General features: G+C 40.8%; 1 protein-coding gene across 7 annotated transcripts in view; it reads right to left on the bottom strand.

The window, feature by feature from the left end:
- The window catches only part of SRPK2 (SRSF protein kinase 2), a 117,651-nt gene that overhangs the window by 68,789 nt on the left and 25,749 nt on the right, over positions 1–23,113 (bottom strand). For 2 of the 7 annotated variants that reach the window (XM_087967779.1, XM_087967777.1), the window contains exon 3: positions 17,480–17,543. The exons of 4 other annotated variants lie outside the window; for them this stretch is intronic. In XM_087967779.1, coding sequence (XP_087823905.1) covers positions 17,480–17,517 — 38 coding nt within the window. In that variant the 5' untranslated portion in view covers positions 17,518–17,543. Of the gene's footprint in view, positions 1–16,752; positions 16,847–17,479; positions 17,544–23,113 lie in introns of those variants that run through there. One more of the 7 variants, XM_087967776.1, reaches the window with a different exon arrangement.

The following is a 23,113-nucleotide window of genomic DNA, read 5'->3' on the forward strand; positions in this document are numbered from 1 at the left end:
AGTCTAAATACTGTTGCATCTAAGACAAAATTGTAAGATCTTCCTAGTAGATAAAATAATAAAATAAAATAATTAAATTAAATTAAATTTATGGAAAATCTATCAGGGTTGCTTTGTTTTGTCAGAAGAAAAAAAATATCTGGTAGCTATCACTAAACAAATTGTGCTATTAATATGTTTCGTGTGATATGCTCTGAGCAACAGTGCGTATCAGGAAAAACGACAATCACGTCACTAGCTGAGGAGAAGATTTGAAAGACTTTTCTTCACATGGCCTTTCATCCAAAATTTTAATGGTTGTATTTAAAAAAAAAAAAAAACTGGAAAACTGACGACAGATATGGCAAGTTCTAAAGGTTTAACAGCTTAGAAATATACTTATTCTTGACTAGACATGCAAAGAGACTTAAGATTTCTCTTTTTAAAAATGTTGCTTTCCTCTATTCTCATTCAGAATCCACTGAGTAATGTCCTCTTGTTTTCGTCCAAGCTTTGTTTACAAACCACTTAAACTGCCTATATTATTTCTGTAAGCTATTTACATTGTTCAATCAGCATGAAAAAGTAATCTATATGCGTATACTAGCACTAAGTTAATACGACAATGCAGAATGGCTCCTCTCCCTTCAAAATGGCCCTTCTACCACAGTTGGTATCTCTCTGTCCAGTTCTGCTTGCTAAACTATTTCTTGGTCCTGCCTTTAGGTCCTACGACAAGGCAATTCCTTCATTTAAAGTAAAAAAAGACTTTTTAATAGAATATTCTAGAATCAGTAAAGGAGGGTACAAGGGTTTTGATCCCAATAATCATGATTGTTTGAGATTTGCTGATTAGAATTGGTTGGTTGATATTGATGAGTCCCAATGGTGCTTTTTTTTAAAAGGCAGCTGGACTTTTTTTCCCTGAAGACATTTTACTTCTCAGCCAAGAAGCTTCTTCAGTTCTGAGTGAACGGGGGGAGGATGGAAGGATTTATATTCCTTGCAGTCATCTGGTTGTTAGCACTCTCTCTGAGAATGGTTGAAGTTACTTTGAGGTTTACCTGTCCCCTAGTGGTCATCTGAATTGTGCAAATGGGTGTAAAACTTTCTTAGAACTGCTGAAAGGATTGTGTTGTTAACAGGAGTTAGGTGGTGTCCTATTTCTCCCCCCTATTGAGGAGGGTCATTCAATCTTAATCTAGATGACCTCTTTGACCCCCCTTTCAAACCAGCGGTCCTCTCTGTCCAGGTTTGTTCTCTTCTATTGTGCCATGCATTTGAAAAAGTGGTTGTTTTGTTTAGTTTCTACCTGTCTCACCACACTGCATTGCATATATCACATTGAGAATCTCCGTAGACGAAATTAATGAGCATTACTGTGAAATACAGAATTTGTTTGAGCTGTTTTTAGCTGTTTCTTCTTTTGTGAGGATTAAGAATTCTAGCTGTCTGAGTGGTTGGAGGTTGAGCCTTTCTTTTAAAGAAATCATAACATTGATCAGAAGATTCTCCAGGTGAGAGCATCTATAAATAATTCCTTCTTTTCAATAAAGCATTCTTGGAACCAAAATAAGCAAGGTTTAAAAATGCGGGTGATTTCTTGTAAAGGGGAGTCTCACTGCAACATGAAGCTATGCATGACTAAAATCCAGAGATATCATATCAATGGCTGCCTGGACACCTATGGCTGCAAGGCCATTTATCTGCAAATTATATTTTAGTATTAATTTTGATTTGCGTTTTGACTCTGTTGGAACCAGAGACAATGAATAGAATAACATCACAGTGAGTAACCATTTTGGTAGCTCCTATTTGGTTTTGCTTTAATGAATTGGCCAGGAGAAGCCACAAAACGCTCAGTGCATGCAGCTTTGTAAATAATACAGGTTCTGGCAGTTGTGCAAACTTGTTTGTTAGAGATATAAGAGGACCATTTCTTTTTTTAAAAAGGAAAAGGAAAAAAAGGACAGCTCTGCAATTTTTTCTACTCAACTCTTTGCAAGTGAGAAGACAGATGGACACTTGGGATGTGATGCTTGGTTTCCTACCGATTCTCATATGCCATTTCCGAAGCTTTCTTTCACAACTCTGCTACATTTTCTTCACCACTCCTAAGTGTGTGCCCTGAAGAAATCAGAATAGCAGAATAACAAAGAGTTGGAAGGGACCTTGGAGGTCTTCTAGCCCAACCCCCTGCTTAAGCAAGAGAGCCTACACCAGCGGTGGCTAACCTTTTGGGGCTCCTGTGCCAAAAATTGTGCGCACACTTGCACACCCGCGCTCACATGCCAGCACCCAGAAGGCAATGCGCGCCCCACCCACGTCCCCTACGCATGCGCCCGCAATCCCCACCCACCCACCCCTGCTGCCCCTATACCTGCACTGCGCCACACCGCTGATTTTTCAGCTGGTTTGAGGCCTTTTTCGGCCTCCCAGAGGCTTGAGGAAGGCTTCTGCAGGCCGAAAACTAGCCCTGTTTCATCACTTCTGGTATTTTCGAAAAAACAGGAAGTGACAAAACGGGGCTAGTTTTCGGCCTGCAAAGCCTGCAGAAGCCTTCCTCGGCCTCAAACCGACAGAAAATCAGCTGTGAGGCACGCGCATGTGCAGTGAGATAAGTTTGCCTGCAGCTTGTGTGCCGGCACAAATAGCTCTGTGTGTCACCTGTGGCACGTGTGCCATAGGTTCGCCATCATGGGCCTATACCATTTCAGACAAATGGTTGTCCAACCTCTTTAAAACCTCCAGTGTTGGAGCACCCACAACTTCTGAAGACAAGTTGTTCCACTGATTAATTGTTGTCACTAAAAGAAATTTCTCCTTAGTTCTAGATTGCTTCTCTCCTTGATTGTTTCCATCCATTGCTTCTTGTGCTTTGGAGAATAGCTTGACTCCCTTTTCTTTGTGGTGACCCCTGAGATATTGGAACACTGCTATCATGTCTCCCCTAGTCCTTCTTTTCATTAGACTAGATATATCCAATTCTTCAACTGTTCTTCATCTGTTTTAGCCTCCAGTCCCCTAATCATCTTTGTTGTTCTTCTCTGCACTTTTTCTAAGGTCTCAACAACTTTTTTTACATCGTGGTGACCAATAGTGGATGCAATAGTCGGGGGGTCTTCAAACTTGACAGCTTTAAGACTTGTGGGCTTCAACTCCCAGAATTCCTCCTCCAGTCATGTTAGCTCAGGAATTCTGGGAGTTGGAAGACCACAAGTCTTAACTTTGCCAGGTTTGAAAACCCTTCCAATAGCCCAAGTGTGATCTTACAAAGACATTGTAAAATGGTACTAACACTTCATGCGATCTTGATTCTACCCCTCTGTTAAGGACTGGGTTGGTTTTTTGCCAGGATGGAGGCAAGTGCCAACCCTCTTTCTTGAATGGCGTGTCTATCAGCCAGTCGAGGAGGGCTAGGCTAGGAAGCAGTTTGATATAAGCTGCAGTAAAGGACACTCAAAATCTGGTTGCATTTTCTCCCTCCCTCCCTCTTAAGTCCCCAGGAGTTACAACAGAGCCATTCTGAATTTTTTTCACAGCCTTCTTTGTTTTCTGAGCTTAAAGCACTTTTTCGGTTCATGTTACGTAAAACCTAGTTTCTCCAAGGTCATCTCTCTGAATCTCTATGCCTACCTGTGAGGTGTGCTCTATATTAGACCCCTTTCCTGAATTATGAGAATGTTTACTATACGCACAAAGGTCAGATACCTAGGATAATACCTAGAATAATATTGAAAAGGAGGCAAAAAATGGAGAAGTAATGAACAGCTACCATCTGATGACGTTAACTTCAGCCCTTAATAGCTCAGGGATTATTACAGTAGGTGCCAACTAAGACCCATGATCTCACACAAATGGAGGCACATCACTAAGTTCACACACCAGAGTTCAGTATTTTTCCCACTTATTTGCTCGATCTGGCCTTGAAGGACACAAGAATAATGCCAAAAGAACAAAAGATAAACTCTTGAAAAACATTTCAGCCTTCTGATAGGCTACTTTGCATTTACTACAGGAACCAGGAAAACACAGATAAACCTCCAAGTGGCCTCAACGACCCTCTAAAAGGATGCAAATGACCAGCTGTCTGCAAGGGATATAAATCCTTCCATTCCTCACCACCCTGTCAGAGCTGAAGAAGCTACTTGGATGAGAAGCGAAACGTCTTCAAAAGAAAAACCCAGAAAGTCCAGTTGCCTCTTGAAAAAGCATCTTTGGGACAACCATAATCTGGATGACTGTGTATCTCTACAGACTTTTAGCTATACAATTTGGGATGAACACCCTTTGAATGGTATGAGAGTAGGAATGGATTTCCAGAGGGAAAAAAACTGCAGACTGCAGGAATCAGGAGCACCACTCAGGCGACCCTGAGGACACAGATAAACCTGCAACTGGCCTCAACGACCCTCTAAAAGGATGCAAATGACCAGCTGTCTGCAAGGAATAGAAATTCTTCCATTCCCCCACCGTTCAGTCAGAGCTGAAGAAGCTTCTTGGATGAGAAGTGAAATGTCTTCTAAAGAAAAAAGGAAGTCCAGTTGCCTCCTGAAAAAAGCCCCTTTGGGACAACCATGGCCTGAATGACTGAGAATCTCCACAGACTACAGTACATCTAGTTTCTCCAGGCTTCTGCCTCCAGCCACTACAGACAATACATGGGTGCCTAGATCAACTAATTGTCCTTTAATCCTTTTCAGTCTTGACATGGAATTTACTCAGGGCAGCCTCTTTGCATTGATATACATTGACCAAGTGGACACAAACAAGCAAGAGGAGAGCATTCCCATCTGTGTCCAGACAACCTGGCTAATCCATCAACCTGTAGATTCTGCCCAAACCATTAATTTAACATAATCCAAGGACTTGTCGAAACTTCTGCCTTTTGGCTACGGAGCTCTATGATCAACCTATTGATCGGACCAAAATAAGGCTGAGAAATTACAGCTCGCCATTGGACCTACGGTGGCTACAGCATTTCTTCTTTAGAACGGTTTCAAAGTTTATGCAGGTAATTCCTCGACTTACGACCACAACTGAGGCCCAAATGTATGTTGCTAAGCGAGATGTTTGTGAAGTGAGATTTGCCCCGTTTTATGACCTTTCCTGCCACAGTTGTTAACAGAATCAGTAGTTAAGTCAGGGACACAGTTGTTAAGTGGGTCGCATGTCCCCAGAGCACTGCAACCATAATAAAAGTGAGTCAGTTGCCAAGGGTCTGAATTCTGAGCACCTGTCCATGGGGAATGCTGCAACAGTTGTAAGTGTGGGAAATGGTCAAAAATCACTTTTTTTAGTGCCCGCTGTCATTTCGAACGGTCACTAAATGAACTATCTGTAATCTCTTGAATTTTTATATTGCATGTGTGCATTTTTATTTTTACATGCTTTCGAACTGCTAGGTTGGCAGAAGCTGGGACAAGTAACGGGAGCTCATTCCGTTATGCGGCACTAGGGATTCGAACCGCCGAACTGCCGATCTTTCTGATCGACAAGCTCAGTGTCTTAGCTGCTGAGCCACCACATTTCTATAGGGCCCTGGGGACACTATAAAATGACTTCATTTTCTTTAGGCAACATTATTTGAAATTTACCCGACAAAGAAGAATGGAATCACTGCCATTATAACTACAATATGTAAATATGTAAATCATAGAAGTTGAAAGATTATTATCTTGTACAGTATATCTAAACAGTATTATTATCATTATCATTATTATTATTATTATCATCATCATCATTATACACAAAAATGACAGCATACACAGCAAACAAGATAACTATGCTGGGTTTCATATCACAAATCACTAGTCGAACACTTCCCAAGTGTTTAGGACTGCATGATGTATTGGTGGATTATGTGAGCAGATCCTATTATTATTGCTGTTATTTGTAGATATGAATGCTTTATTAAAGAAACAGGATGAGTGAAACTGGGGAAAATACATTCAATAAGAACCCAAATACAAAATAAGCAGTGTTGAGTTGCTAGTGAGCATAACAATTAACAAATACAGATAAATCTAAATCTCACCAGCAATGCTGTGTGTATGGGATGTGAATTTTTCTCCTCACATAAACAAGTGCCACAGTATTATTATTGTATCTAATACTTTTTATAAAGTTAATTGACCCAGACAATGTACTGTACACTAAGAACTCATATGTTAAAGGAAAAAACCATAAACATTATTTTTTAAAAATGGAATCACTGCCAAACACACTTCCTCTTCCCAAGTCTTCCAAGTCATAAAGTTGGAGAGCATTTCTAGGGTTTTCTATACCAACTTAGCAGTGCAGAATTTATGCTCTAAAGAGCATCAACAACTGTGCATGGGGGCCAAACAGTGGAGCTACAACCACCTGCCCATCCTTAAGAGCCGTGGTGGCGCAGTGGCTAGAATGCATATTGCAGGCAAACTCTGCTCACTGCCAGGAGTTCGATCCTGATCGGCTCAAGGTTGACCCAGTCTTCCATCTTTCCAAGGTTGGTAAAATGAGGGCCCAGATTGTTGGGGGCAATAGGCTGACTCTGTAAACCACTTACAGACAGTTATAAAGCATTGTGAAGCAGTATATAAGTGCTATCGCTAGTGCTACTGCTAAAGCCACATCAGAGCAGGTCATTTGCCCTGTTTGAAGTTGACAAGCTCAATAGTCAAAACCTTTCTCCAACAATGGAAAGTTTAAGGTAGGTCTGTAGTTGCCCATAGCCAAAAGATTCAATCGAAGATTCTTAACAAGCAGTCAAATCATTGATTTCTGTAAACTAAGAGGTATCTTGCTCCCCGAGACATATATATATGGTATTAAATGTCACCAACAACAGCATTCATATCTACCAGACTCTCACAATCTTACACAATTTAGCAGGCCAAGAACTTGGGGCCATAATGCAATTCTTTGCTGCATGTTATGCCATAATATATACCCCCCCTCCCCAAAAAAAGATTCAAGTTGATTCTTTCTCCCTCTGTGCTCTAGCTATTTATGTTACAACTAGCGTGATACTCGTGCTTCGCTACAAAACTATGTGATCAGGCTTAGTTTTTGGGGAGGAACATAGGGGGGGAAAAATTCTGCCTTTGCCTATCAGCATCCATCGGTATTCATCTGGCTAGCATCCTGTGAGAGAGTTGAGAGAGTTGAGGGCTGTTTGGAAACTGAAACAGTATTTGCTGTGTGAGCAAGGAGACAGCAAGGAGCATGGGTGTGGCTTAGCTCAACTGTTCTCTGTTCTGTACTAGAGCTGTTTGGTGCTGTGAAACTAAAACTGAAACTGAAACTCCTCTACTTATGTTTTGCATTTGGAAGATATTTCTTTTCAGGTGGGGAGGGGGACTAGAATTCCTTAGCATCAGAGCGTGTTAATAACAATAATACAGGAAATTCTAATGCTCTGATGGTCATTTCAAAAAAATCCTTTCTTAGTGAACACCTAGAAGCCAAGAGAAACATAAGTGCCAAATTTCAAGTTTGTAGGCTTTACGGTTCTGGAGATTTTGTGATGATGCATGAGGGGTATTTCACTTTTATATATATAGATTTCCCTCTATACCAAAAGCCCAATTTGGAAAGAATACAAACCAAACAGGATGCTGAAATAGTTAAAACTTCTCTAGCACATTCTCTGTTCTACACCCCAGTGTATTGACAGAAGCATAGATGGAGTCACCACAAATCTAAATTCGACTCAATCTAATAGCCTTTTCAGGTTGACTGCATGTCAATGTCCCCGTAGAATTGAAATGCAATCTTAAAAATCCAGGTCCTGGCTCACAGAATATTTCTAGATCCAAATAAATATACATGAAAAAGTCTTAAAGTTTTCAAAGAGCAACTGGACCTTTTTGGGTTTTTTTTTCTTCTTTGAAAATGTTTTGCTTCTCATCCAAGAAGCTTCTTCAGTTCAGTCAGAACTAATATCTATAAAGGAGAATATCTGTAGCTAAGGGTTGAAATGAAGGGTCCTTGGTGCTCTCTGAGCTTGGTGGGTTTTCTTGCAGATGTTTTGTTACCCAAACCAGGTAACATCATGAGTGCATTGATGATGTTACCTAGTTGAGGTAATGAAACATCTGCAAGAAAACCACCAAGCTCAGAGAGCACCAAGGACCCCTCAATCAGAACTGAAGAAGCTTCTTGGACGAGAAGCGAAATGTTTTCAAGGAAAAGGAAAAAAACAAGGAAGTCTAGTTGCCTTTTGAAAAACCAATTTTGGGACAACCATGACCTGGATGATAGAGAATCTCCATTGATATATATTAAAAATGATCTTTTATTTATTTAATGTCTCTCTGTCCTCTTCCTAGCCCATGTTCTCACTATAAAACAAAAACCCCAGATATACATGCCCTCATCTGTGGAAGGAATAATGGCAGGTATTCGTGACTTTTTTTTTTATCAAGAGCCCCAATATATTCTATCAAATGCTGGTTTATTCAATATCTGCATCAGTTCCTCATGAAAGCAGACGGTTCAAATGACAATCCATTAATGGAAAACAATGTCTCCTTAAGATGTTGCTCACTTTAGCTTCAACTAATCCCATCTCCACCTGCTTTTCAGAATTTATAATATATAGCCAGTTCTGCAAGTTTTTCACTTTGTGAAATAAAGCTAGCCTCTCATTAGAAAATAACATGTAAATACTTTTTTAAAAAATAGACTTGTAGATATCTACGGCAAACATTAATTAAAAGTTCCTAACAAATATTGTTATGCATGAAATAACTAAGGTTTGTGATAAAATAGCAAAAATGACAAGATTATGTATTTAAGAGCAAAAGTACATATTTACTATCCTATTCACGTTTATTAAATTGCCTTAGGTACAGAAGAGTTTATTCCCAGGGTTCTATGAAATGTACTACCAATTAATTTGACTGTTTTAAACATTTCACATGTATTTAAACACTGAATGTAGTAGGCCCACATTGCTTACGTTATATAAGTATGGGTAGTCTTGATTTACGACCATAATTGAGCCCAGAATTTCCACTGCTAAGTGAGACAGTTAAGTGAATTTTGCCACATTTTATGACCTTTCTTGCCACAGTTGTTACGTGGATCATTGCGGTTATTAAGTTAGTAACACGGGTAAGTGAATCTGGCTTCCCCATTGACTTTGCTCATTGGAAGGTCACAAAATGGGATCACATGACCCTCTGGGACACTGCAACTGTCGTAAATGTGAGTCGGTTGCCAAGCGTATGAATTTTGATGATGTGATCCTGAGGAATGCTGCAACGGTTGTTCAGTGGGAAAAACAGTCCTCAGTCACTTTTTTTCCAGTGATGTAACTTTGAACAGTCACTAAATGAACTGTTTTAAGTCGAGGACTATCTGTATCAAACCTACAGGGTGATTATTATATTGTTGGACAATTCTGGATAATCATTTGTCTGAAATGGTATAGGGTTTCCTGCCTAAGCAAGGGGTTGGACTAGAAGACCTCCAAGATCCCTTCCAACTATTCTATTCTATTCTATTCTATTCTATTCTATTCTATTCTATTCTATTCTATTCTATTCTATTCTATTCTACTCCTACTCCACTCTACTCTATTCTATTCTATTCTTATTGTTGGGAACTTGATATTTAAATGAATTGTAATAATTTTAAGGATGTGGTGCTAACAAAAAAATGTCAACTTATGACCCCAAGTGAGCCCCAAATTTCTGTCGCTAAGCAAGACAGTTAAGTCAGTTCTACCCCATTTTTACAGTCTTTCTTGCCACAGGTGTTAAAAGGAATCATTGCAGTTGTTAAATTAGTGATACGCTTGTTAAATGAAGCTGCCTTTCATAACACTACTTTCTAGGGTGGAGTTTGGGTCTTTGGTTTACGAACTGCGATAATTATTCAAAGGCTGGAAGAAAAAAAAAACAAATATTAAAACAATCCAGCACCCATCTCCATCCCAAGGCCAGCCCCCCCCCCCAAACAAAAGCTAGGTTTTCAGCGCTAATTAGAGAAGATATATTTTCTAGATCCCCATTAGGTAACCGCTGATGAATGGATGGGACCTACAACATGCCAACTCTGCACGATTGTTATGTGAGCATCAGCGTTTCTGTTGCTTGAAAAACAGGGGAGGGAGTGGAGGGGGGCAGGGAAGGGAACTATTTTTCACGTCATTTCTCCAACGCTGATCACAAGAAGCCCAAAAGCCAGAAAATAGCAAGAAGCCGCCAAACGCGATGAATGAAGAAATTATGAGATCAAGAAAAATTGCTTTGGAAAGGTGCCTGTATCATCATTTTTAACAATGGAAAGAAAGAAAAGAAAAGAAAAATCCAGATGAGGAAAGCTGGGAAAAGCAAGCAAGTCTAAAAATGGGAGCTTTTTTTGTGGGAGGGGGGGAGCACAACTATAATTCGGAGTTATTTAACTGATCATCTGAAGCTCTAGGCCAGGGGTGTCAAAATGGATTTCTTTGAGGGCCGGATCAGCATTGTAGTTCTCCTCCATGGGCCAGTGAGGGGGGGGGGTGGCATTTTTGCAGCCTGTTTTCGGCCCGGACGGCCTCCTGAAGCGCTTTGTTGACCAAAATGGGGCACAGGGGGGTACGCAAATGGTTGGCAAAGTGTTTCAGGAGACCGTCCGGGCCCAAAACAGGCCCCGCAGGGGCTGCCTACGCCCCGTTTTGGGTGCCAGAGGCACCGCGGGGGCCAGTCCTGTGCTATTTCCAGGCCAGCCCCGCAGGCCAGATTTAAGCACCTCACAGGCCGAATCCGGGCCGTGAGCCTTGCGTTTGACACCCCTGCTCTAGGGCCACATTAGGTATCAAGGAGTTGCTGAGTTGTGGCAGTCTATCCTGCTATATAAAGCCATAAAGGAATCGACTGTCCTAACATTTGAATGGATGGATGTCAGTATCAGTTGATTTCCATGATCTAATTTTGCTTTAGACTATTTTAGCAAACCCTCTATTTTACACAATGCGAATAAACAAGTCCAAGCATTCTTTTCCTACCTGTGGAGGTTTTTTTTTTAATATATTCTTTAGTGTGCAAATATTGAATATTGGAGCGATTTTCTTCTAGTACAGTTTTGGATATATCTGTTACGTACTCACCAAATTTGGAAGCCCTATTGATTTTATTAACTGAATTTTGGTAATATCTGAGTTGAACCTGTAAGGTAGGTTCTGTTCTATTCTATTCTATTCTATTCTATTCTATTCTATTCTATTCTATTCTATTCTATTCTATTCTATTCTATTCTATTCCATTCCATTCCATTCCATTCCATTCCATTTTCCATTCTAATATTCTTCCATTCCTTTCCATTCCCTTGTTTCTGATTCCATCCCATCCCATCCCATCCTTTCCAATCTTAGTTCCTGCTTTTCATTACCAGAGCTTGTAGATAGTTAGCTTTTTCAGCCATGGAGCATTGTCAACAAACTGGTTGCTGCTGATGTTTCTTCCTCCAATTTTAAAACCATATCTTCCAACCCCAGCTCCTCTTAATAAACAAATTATTACATGCAGCACATAGGTTGAATAAGTAAGGGGAGAATATACAGTATTTTGTCTCACTCCTTTTTTGACCTGGAACCATTCTCTCTGTACTGTGGCTTCCGGATCTGTAGCTAGGTTTTGTAGGAGCACAAGATCTTTGGGGATTTCCAGTTTTCTGAACAGATTCCTTAGCTTGACGTGACTGACACTGGAATTTGTTAGCAGAGTATATATGAATATATGAATACATGTATGTTATGTATGTGTGTACAGGTATGCAGGTCTTGGCGTGTTCGGGTTTTTTTCCATGTAAGATTGAGAGCATCTTGGCAACGTTTTGACGAGGTCCCACTCACCATCTTCAGGCTGGTGCTTTCGGTTGGCTTTGCTCACACAAGCACGAAGCCGAAAGCAGCAGCCTGAAGATGGCGAGTGGGACCTCACTGAAACATTGCCAAGATGCTCTCAATCTTACACGGGAAAAGACCCAAACATGCCAGGACCTGCATATAAATATATATGTGTGTGTGTGTGTGTGTGTGTTTTCTTAAGTTTTCGCGGGTACTTACATGTATGGTATTCAGCTTTGTTCGGGTATTTTCCCACATCATTATAGTTGTGCTTTTAAAGTTGTAGCAACGTTTCGGCAGAATCTCATCTGCCATCATCAGGCTTCTCTATTGTGTTCGTCTGATGATGGCAGATGAGATTCTGCCAAAACGTCGCTACAACTTTAAAAGCACAACTATAATGACTTTGGAAAATACCCGAACAAAGCTGAATACCACACACACACACACACACACACACACAATATGAAATGATATGATATATATATGAAAATAGGACTGGAGGTGCCATGAGTGGTGCTCCAATATCTATGGGGCTGCCATAAAGAAGAGGGGTGGGGTCAACCTATTCTCCATTCCAACATCGTTCTCCAGATTTAGATCTAGAAAGAGTGCAGAGAAGAGCAACAAAGATGGTTAGGGGAATAGAGGCTAAAACATACAAAGAACGTTTGCTGGAATTGGGTTATGTCTAATCTAGTGAAAAGAAGGACTGGGGGGAGCATGATAGCAGTGTTCCAATATTTCAGGGGCTGCCCCAAAGAAGAGGGAGTCAAGCTATTCTCCAAAGCACCTGTAGGCAGGACAAGAAGCAATAAATGGAAACTAATCAAGGAGAGAAGCAACCTAGAACTAAGGAGAAATTTCCTGACAGTGAGAACAATTAACCAGTGGAACGTCTTGCCTCCAGAAGTGGTGAATCCTCCAACACTGGAGGTTTTTAAGAAGAGATTGGACAGCCATTTGTCTGAAATGCTATAGCGAGCAGAGAGCTGGACTAGAAGACCTCCAAAGTCCCTTCCAACTCTATTATACTGTTGTTCTGTTATAAAGATATGCCTCAGTAAATTGCCTCTGTTTAAACAGACAGAACAGCAAAGCACTTCTTCTCATCATGATGAATATGTAAAAGGAATGTAAACAGTATAGAAAATATCCGTTCTGGCAAAGTCTACAGAGAGACAGATGTTATCAACCAAATTAACTAGGTATATTAGATGACTAAGATATCACTCAATCTCCTTGGAAAATAGATCAGGGTCAATCAACCATGTGACCATGTGATTCTGAATTATATTATGAAAAAATGGAATTTGTGAAATACGGAGAATTTTGGATGAATCCAGAATGGGCAACAGGTAAGTTGTTTTACTATAGTGGAAAATATTTAGTATATCTGATGTACAACTTGTGTTATTTTCATATAAACTTCCTACAAGAGCATGGGAAATCTGATTGTGGTTTGATGTAGTCATGATTTAAATTTCTGATTTAAGAACCACAGCAATCAAAATATTCTCAGACTATTTAGTTGTTTCAATATGCATCTTGGTTTTTTTCTTTTCTTTTCCTTTTTTGTCTACATTTTATTTATTTTCTGGTTTGCTTCATTCTGAAATCTATGCTGTCATCTCTTTATTGTATTTTCTTATTGATTTCTTATTGTCTTCTGTTACAGATTAACCAGCAATAAAAAGTTAAAGAAAAATGTGGCCAACGTTGTATTTTGTGACAGAAAGTGTTCTCTCACAAGAAAATGATTTATTTCCTCACGTTAACTATTAATATAATGAAATGATTCTATAACACTCTCACCTCAGATAACTAGGAAGTATATTATGTGTATTTCTTGTGGTTTTGGCCATACAACAAGTAGTTTTTTTAAAAAAATTAAATAAAGACCTGAAGTTATATTTTAAGAATATAAATATTCCAATAAAAATGCTTGAAACTAAAAATTACAACATAAATTATAAAATGGAAGACATAATGCTTACGACCATCATTGGGGCCTGAATTTCTGTTACTGAACAAGGCAGTTGTTTAAGGGAGTTGCGCCCAATTTTGCAACCATTTTTGCACGGTTGTTAAGAAACACTGTCATCGTCATTAATATGAATCGTGTGGTTGCTAAGCGAATCAAGGCTTTCTTCATTGACTTTGCTTGTCAGAATCCAGCTGGAAAGGCCACAAAGGGTGACCCCGGGATGCTACAGCCATCATAAATACATGCCAGTTGCCAAGCGCCCAAAATTTGGTAGTGTGACAATCATGGGGATGCTGTAAGTTGTTAGAAGTGTGAGGACTGTTCGTTAAGTCGCTTTTTTCAGTGCTGTTGTAACTTTGAACAGTTAGCCAAATGTCTGAAAATCGAGGCCTACCTGCACCTGAACAGGAATATCTAATCGGATATGCAATTCAAGCTCTTCAGGTAACGAGGAAATACTTGCTATTTTTATGCATAACATTCATCAGGGGCTCCTTGGTGCGCTCTGAGCTGGCTTGTTTTCTTGCAAGCGTTTCATTACCCAAACTAGGTAACATCACCAGTGCTAGAAGGGAGTAGGGATCGTGAGGAGGAGGAGGAAGAGGAGGAGGAGGAGGAGGAGAAGGAGAACTGTGGGGTCCTGGGTGTTCTCTGAGCTTGGCTGTTTTTCTTGCAGACATTTCATTACCCAACTAGGTAACATCATCAATGCTAGTAAGGAGTGGAGTTTGCTCTTAGTTTCTATTCTGGTGCTTGTCCTGTCAGTGTTGGTGGGGGCAGTCTTAGAGGTTCTTTGGTTGGGCTGTTTACTGTTGGCTTCTTTGGCATTTTTTTCATTGGGGCATTGTTTACTTAATTGTTGCTAACACCGATGATGTTACCTAGTTTGGGTCATGAAACGTCTACAAGAAAACGAGCAAGCTCAGAGAGCACCAAGGATCCCTCATATCAACCCTGAGCTACAAATATTCTCCTTTATTACCAAAATTCACTGTGTGGACTTTCGCTTAATGCACGTAGGTTAAAGATCCAATATGTACGAGCAGGAAAAAAGCATCACTTTCTAAGCTTGCACTATCATACATGTAACATGTTCGGCATAAAGCATGCATAAGCATGAATGGTTCTGCACACACTGTCATCATGCCAATAAGCATGTTAGTGCATTCTGAAATATTTCTCTGCTGCTCTCATGGTTGGGCCTATAAGGACACGCAAACACCACTCACTGTTAATGCTGTCCATACTTTGGACATGTGAATGCTTTGACTGCGTGCATGTAAAAGGGCACAATTTTCAGAACCACAGAACCATTTTACCCAAGATCTTAATTTCAAAGTCCTCCCTGAGAAGATACATGAAAAGGAAAGGCTGCTTTGCTTAAATAATGTACAAGGTGAAAAAGGTATTCACACAAAAAAAAAGTTCGTTCACTTAAGCGTGCAAATGCATTAATTCGAATGTTGCTTTCTCTTAAATGCAATTTAACTCCCTGCAAATGGGAGACTCCAACACATAAAAACATTCTGGAATTCATGACATTTTGCAAAAGCAATATGTGTTTATTTTATTTTTAAAAATGTACATATCTTTATATAATTATGCAAAATAACTGAGCCTACAACAGGAATGACAGCTATAATTTCTAGGCTAGTTTGATCTCTCTCATATATAGGAGCCCTCATTTAAATTACACAAAAGAGTACACATTTGCCTTACATATTTGTCTTACATGTTATTTCTCTTTCCCTCAAAAAAGAAACCAAGGAATTTTTTTTTTCCAACGTTGCACTGTCACAATGTTTATCCTAAAATCTGCTTCCTCCGGATGCAATTAATGATGGGCATATATGAATTAAGGGAACAGGTTAATTCCAATGAACCAGTTTCCATTTAGAGTTAAAATATATCTCTTGACATACTAGTGGCAAAGTTATTCCTAATGCTGCATACATTTTCAGCAAATATAATTGGCTTCGCCACCACCCCAAATAAGAGAGCCATTCCTTAACAGAAAACCTTTTTTTAAAAAAATCACAGTTTTCCTTGCTATTTTCATCCCGAGCTTCCTTCCTCACGTCATCATTACCACCATTTTATTGGCATAATATTTATAGCTGATATAGAACCGGGACAGAAACGGAAAAACCAGATCACCGAACCAAATTAGCATTTTGATTTTGTGGTGTGTGTGTGTTTTTTTCTAGAGCCAAGAAACAACATCCCCTCTCCCCATCAAATTTTGCAATCCATTGCTCAAATCCTGGAAATGCACCACTTGGGGGAAAAAAAACACACACATACACTCAGCAAGGATATCTTACTTCTCTACCCCACCCTGCACACCATTTTAAAATCTTATTTCTCAGGGCTGTGTCACGTTGTCATTTTTTTTAAAGGAAAATAAATTGTCCCCCTTCCTTTGGATGATTGTCTTCCCCCACTTGTGAACCTGTCCTGTTTCAAAGCTCTACGTATTACACAGTCCAAAATGCCTTTTTAATGATGTTCCTAATTAGCTCCAAGGTTTTTTTTTTCCTATATCCCCGGATGATATCCTCTGCTGTACGTTTGGATATGGGGATCGGATATAAAACATGTCCACTTCAATTATGTCACATCTTAAGAGGAGAGGAATGGCTAACGAAACATTAGAAGAACCGTGGTCTGAATGGAGAAAAAATAATAATAATAATAAAGATGCATGCATTTCCAAACAGCGGTGATACTACATGGGAAATATTTATCATATTTTCTAACAACAACATCCACCCACCTCCCCAAAAAACATAAGCAGAATAATAAAAAAAGATGGTTGCTTAGTACAGTAGCTCCGGTAAAAGAAGTCACCATGTTCCATAAATGTGAAATTAAAATAACGAGGTATGGATGTGAGCAAATTGGCTGGTAATGCCAGTTTTCTTTCCTTTTGCCTTCGGGATGCTTCTAAGTAATTCTGCCTTACCTGCAGGCATGATGAACCACTGATGCTTGCAGTGATTGTTCCATTTCCTAGCACGGACTTGCAACAGCATCACAACCCTCTCGCCGAATGTGACTAATTCATAGGTTTGCAATTCCTAAGCTCTTACTAAGGACACTCCCTTGTAACACACACACAGAGAGAGACACAAATCGTGCTTTGAACGATTCCTGTTTTCTACAAGGTTAAATTCAAGCATCCGGCTAGGTAGCTAGCTAGCCCGTAGTTCTCTGCCACAGCCTTATTTAAAAAAAAAAAAATCCCCCCCACCCTCCCCCTCTCTCTGGGTCAGGATATTTTTTTTGAAAAAAAAAAAAGAAAATTCAAGATGGATATTTGCCGGTGGAAAAGACAGACGAGCACAAAGACACCATCGACTGCAGCAAAAATATAAACACACAGGCACGTACTGGAGGGGGGAGGGAAGAGAACCGTTAATAACTACAGGAGGGGTGGGTTTTTTTGCATGCTGCACAGCTGAAATTTCATTTCTCTTTTTAAAACAAAAAACAAAGTCAGAAACCACCTCAACAATGTCAAAAGCTCAACCAAAACATGGGTTTCGATTCAGACATCAAAAGGCAAACATGCAAGATATATATATATATTTTTTTAAAAAGGACGGTAAAAATAATATATATTCTGAGCTGCAGGTTAGCAACACCACACCAATTTGAATTGTTCATGCAGAAGATGCTTTAAGCTGTACCTTTCTGAAGAGGTGGACTTCTCAAAGTTAACTGACATCAGCAGCTCAATCTTCTGCTTGATTTCTGGAAAAATCAGAAAATATTCACAACCAAAAGACTGCCTGCGGCCTTATCTAAAGAGAAAGGCGCTTCTTTTTCCCTGATTTCCCCTTTGTTGCAAACGGCCGAGAGGAGTCCCCGGCAGAGACCGATTCAACGGCGCTAGGAAAAGAAAAGAGCTCAGGAGACATCATCGCCCAGGCCATGTACGCACATGACTCTTTATGAAAGCAGGAAATACCATTTATTTTGTGCAGAAGGGGGTGTGTGTGGGGGAAAATTTCTCCTCCTGAGGTTGGACTGACATTACCAGATGCTTCTTAAAACGGGCTTGCGTGTCGAGGCACATCTTAGCTTTTTTTTTTTTTTCTTTAAATGGCATCGGGGAAGTTACCCAGCCGGTCTGCAAGAAATCGACTGGATGCAAAGAGAGTCGTGGGGGGAGGGATTGCAAATGAATGGGGTGGGTTGCTTTCTTTTTTCCCCCAAAATAATTCCCCACCCTCCTCATTACAAATGACCAGATGGTTAAAATCTGCTAAATAAATAATGAATTATTATAAATCAATATGAATATGTAGAATATAGAACATGGAATAACAGAGTTGGAAGGGACCTAGTCCAGTGATGGCAAACCTTTTTGTTGTGGTGTGCCGAAAACGTGCGCGCGCCAGCACCCACAATGCAATGTGCCCTCCTGCGCATGCACACGCAACACCCCAGCTATATCCCTTACATGCACTGCGCATGTGCGCGCCTCCCAGCTGATTTTTGGCCCGTTTGAGGCCATTTTCTCCCTCCCGGAGGCTCGAGGGAAACCTCTGGAGCCTCGTGAGGCTGAAAACGGGCCCATTTTGGCACTTCTGGTATTTCCAGAAGGCCTGCTTTTCGGCCTTCCAAGGTTGCAGAGGCTTCCCTCGAGCCTCCGGAAGGGAGAAAACAGCCTCAAACGGGCCGAAAATCAGCTGGGAGGCGCGCGCATATGCAATGCAGATAAGTTTGGCTGGGGCTTGCGTGCCCGCACAAATGGCTCTGTGTGTCACCTGTGGCACGCGTGCCATAGGTTCGCCATCATGGTTCTAGTCCAACCCCTTGCCTAGGCAGAAAACCCTACACCACTTCAGACAAATAGTTATCCGACGTCTTTCTAAAAACTTCCAGTGTTGGAGCATTCACAACTTGTGGGTGTGTATGTTTGCTAAATGTAACAAATATGATTTAAAATGCTTTTTGTATTAAAATGTATGTCATGCAGAATATGATAATTGACATAAAAATAACCTTTTGAAATATGGAATGGCCAAATAATGAAGGATTATAAATTGAACAAACAAATAATGGAAGATTTCAATTTAACATAAATGTTTGTATTATTCATAGAATTATATTAAGCTTGCTAAATATAGTAAATATGATAAGTAATATTCTATTTGTATTAAAAGGTATGATACTTAGGACAGGGTGATTGGCATAAAAATGACACATTGAAATACTGAATAACTAAATAATAACTAAAATATGTGTATTACTAGAATTATGTAAGCTTGTTAAATGAAACAAATATGATTAATACTATTTTATTTCCATCAAAAGGTATGGCACTCAGGTGCTACACACTGTTCACGCATTGAGTATGGCTTCCCCACTGACTTCGCTTGTCGGAAGATCGCAAAAGGGGGTCTTGCGATCCCGCCAGGACACTGCAACCGTCACAAATGGGAACCACGGTCACTAAGTGAATTGAACTGAACTTTTGAGGACTACCTGTACATAACACACACTTCAATTCTACCCCTCCCCACTTCTAAGGATCCCAAACTATCATACAAAAGAGTGGGATGACATTATATTTACAATATTGTAGAATAACAGAGTTAGAAGGGACCTTAGAGGTCTTGTAGTCCAACCCTCTGCTAAAGTAGGAGAGCCTACACCAATGATGGCAAACCTTTTTGTTATGGTGTGCCGAAAGCGCGCATATATGCCAGCACCCACAATGCAATGCGCTCCGCCCCCTGCACATGTGAGCACAACATCCTCCCCACTCCCTTACCTGCACTGCGCATGCATGTGCCTCCCAGCTGATTTTCAGCCCATTTGAGGCCGTTTTTGCCCTCCAGATGATCGAGGGAAGCCTCTGCAGCCTTTGGAGGCCGAAAAATGGGCCCGTTTTGGCACTTCCGGTATTTCCGGAAGGTCTGTTTTTCAGCCTCCTGAGGCTGCAGAGGCTTCCCTTGAGCCTCCAGGAAGGTGAAAAATGCCTCAAACAGGCCGAAAATCAGTTGTTAGGCGCACGCATGCGCAATGCAGGTAAGTTTGGCTGGGGCTTATGTGCCCGCACAAATGGCTCTGCGTGCCACCTGTGGCATGCGTGCCATAGGTTCGCCATCACGGGCTTATACAGTTCTGGACAAACAGTTCTCCAATCTCTTCTTGAAGAATCTCCAGTTGATGGAGCACTCACAGTTTCTGGAAGTAAGCCGTTCCACCAATTAATTATTCTCTCCGGCAGGAAATTTCCCCTTAATTTTAATTGCACCAGAAGACAAGACAAGGAGCAACGGATGGAAACTAATCAGGGAGAGAAGCAACCTAGAACTAAGGAGAAATTTCCTGACAGTGAGAACAATTAACCAATGGAATGGCTGGCCTTCAGAAGTTGGGGAAGTTTTTAAGAAGACAGCCACTTGTCTGGAATGGTCTAGGGTCTCCTTCTTGAGCAGCAGGGTGGACTAGAAGACCTCAAAAGTCCCCCTTCCAACTCTGTTCTGTTCTAAAAAAAAAAAAAGGTGGATTTCTCTTGGATATTTTTCCATCTGTGATTTGTTTAACCCTAATTGATCGAATTGAATTTGAGAAGAAGAGAAATGTCAAAAGTAAAAAAGGGGAAATTGGCTACACCATAAGAAATCTGTCACAGTATCATATTAATGCATGAGCATTTGTTCTTCCCAATATTTATTTATTAAACTTATATGCCGCCAATCTCTCCAAAGGCAACTGAGAGGAACTTTGTGTTCTTATGCACCATCAACTACACATACATTTCAACGTTAAATTATTAATAGCTAGTGAGGACTTTGTTGAATCTACAGCAGGGATGACCCAGGGTGGGATACAAAACAAACACAGTCACAGAAAACAGCCAAAGCCCCTTTTATTCCTTCACTTTGCTTCCAAGCTCCAAATATCCTTGAGGGAAGACAAAAAACTCCCACACAAACAGTTATAAGGAGGAGGAAAAAAGCAACACAAACCAGGCAAGATTAGGGCTGGAGGACGTCCACAGATAACAGAACACACACTGGGAAGGACGCCAAACTCAGAGAGGAACCATAAACTAGAGATACTTCCACGCTTTGTTTCCAGCGCCCGCCCGTACGCATGTCCGTCCTCTTATTCAGTGGTCACAGCTGCAGCCCATGAAGAAGATCAAGGCCCTCTCCTCCTCAGTAGACCACGTCTCTCCCTTATCCTCTCCTCCCTGTGTGTCCTAGGATGGAGAGGGGATGGGCCTGGGTCCTCCTCTGACTTCCCTGCCAGTCTCTGCCCTTCCCCAGCCTCCTCCACAACCTCCAGAGCCACACTTCTACTCCCTGTCTGCTGTTCCTCCTCTCCCTCAGAGTCAGTCTCCACTAGGCATGACAACAGCATAATAAAAAAAAAAAAAAGGATAGCTCACTTCCCATTTGAGCATCCATGATCTCAAGCTTGTGTTTTTATTTAAAAATACAAAAATAAAAGTATGGAATGTAATACAGGTAGTCCTTGACTTACAGCCACAATTGAGCCTAACATTTCTGTTGCTAAGTGAGACAGTTGTGAAGTGAATTGCTGCAAGTTGTTAAGTTAGTAACACGGTTGTTAAATGAATCAGGGGGTTGGACTAGAAGACCTCCAAGGTGTCCCTTCTAACTCTGTTATTCTATTCTAATTTGGCTTTGCTTGTCAGAAGGTCACAAAAGGGGATTGTGTGACCCTGGAACACTGCAGACCGTTGTAAATATGAATCAGATGACAAGCATCCCAATTTTAATCATGAGACCACCAGTGGTGGGATTTTAAAAAAATTAGTACCAGTTCTGCCGGCGTGTCGGTGAGCGTGTCTTGGTGGTCATGTCTTGGTGGGAATGGCAGGGGAAGGATACTGTAAAATCCCCATTACCTCCCCATCCCACTGACCTGCTTTCCAGCTCTGTTCTCCTGTGCAGGGCAACCAAAGAAGACCCAGCCAATCAACTGGGACTCAATGTGAGGCAAAGAATAGAGGGGGGTGGGGCCAGACAGAGGCAGTATTTGCCGGTTCTCCGAATGACCCAAAATCTCTGCTTACCGGTTCTCCAGGACTGGTCAGAACCTGCTGAATACCCACCTCTGATGCAAGCATCCCCACTTAATTTGGCATTTAAACAGACAATCACGGACATGTCCTTGCATCTCCGCCTCTGACATTTTTCTCTATTCTTCCCTACTAGCAGACATTTTCACCTTCACACAGGCGGAAACTCTTAATTCCTCCCCTGGGTTTAATTTGAAAGCTGTCCACTCAACATTCACATAAACTCCAGCAATCAAGTTGCAGCAGGTCCAAATCTACATCATATCTATATCTAATCTATACCTATACAGAGAGAGAGAGAGAGAGAGAGACAGACAGACAGACAGACTATATAGCAATAGCATTTACTTATGTACCGCTTCACAATGCTTTCCAGCCCTCTCTAAGTGGTCTACAGAGTCAGCCTGTTGCCCCAACAATCTGGGTCCTCATTTTATTGACCTTGGGAGGATGGAAGGCTGAGTCAACCTTGAGCTGGTCAGGATTGAACTGCTGGAAGTTGGCAGAAGTAGCCTGCAGTACTGCATTCTAACAATTGCGCCACCATGGCTTTCAGGTAGATGGATGGATGGATGGGATAGGATAGGATAGCGAGAGACAGACAGACAGATTAGATAGGTAGATAGGTAGGTAGGTAGATAGGGAGAGAGAGAGAGAGAGAGATTAGGTAGGTAGGTAGGTAGGTAAGTAGATAGGTAGATAGATAAGGTAGATAGGTAGGTAGATAGGTAGGTAGGGAGAGAGAGAGAGATTAGGTAGGTAGGTAGATCGGTAGGTAGATAAGTAGATAGGTAATTAAGTAGATAGGTAGATAAGGTAGGTAGGTAGGTAGGTAGAGAGAGAGATTAGGTAGGTAGGTAGATAAGTAGATAGGTAGATAGATAGGTAGATAGGGAGGGAGGGAGAGAGAGAAAGAGATTAGGTAGGTAGATAGATAGATAAGTAGATAGGTAATTAAGTAGATAGGTAGATAAGGTAGGTAGGTAGGTAGGTAGAGATTAGGTAGGTAGGTAGATAGGCAGTAAGTAGATAGGTAATTAAGTAGATAGGTAGATAGATAACAGATAGGTAGGTAGGTAGGTAAATAGATAGATAACTAGATAGGTAATTAAGTAGATAGGTAGATAGATAAGGTAGGTAGGTAGGTAGAGAGAGAGAGATTAGGTAGGTAGGTAGGTAGATAAGTAGATCGTAGATAGGGAGGGAGGGAGGGAGAGAGAAAGAGATTAGATAGGTAGGTAGGTAGGTAGGTAGA

Source organism: Notechis scutatus, chromosome 6 (genome assembly GCF_049901735.1).
Source record: "Notechis scutatus isolate UNSWTSFEM ecotype Mainland chromosome 6, rNotScu1.2, whole genome shotgun sequence".
Classification (NCBI taxonomy): Eukaryota; Metazoa; Chordata; class Lepidosauria; order Squamata; family Elapidae; genus Notechis; species Notechis scutatus.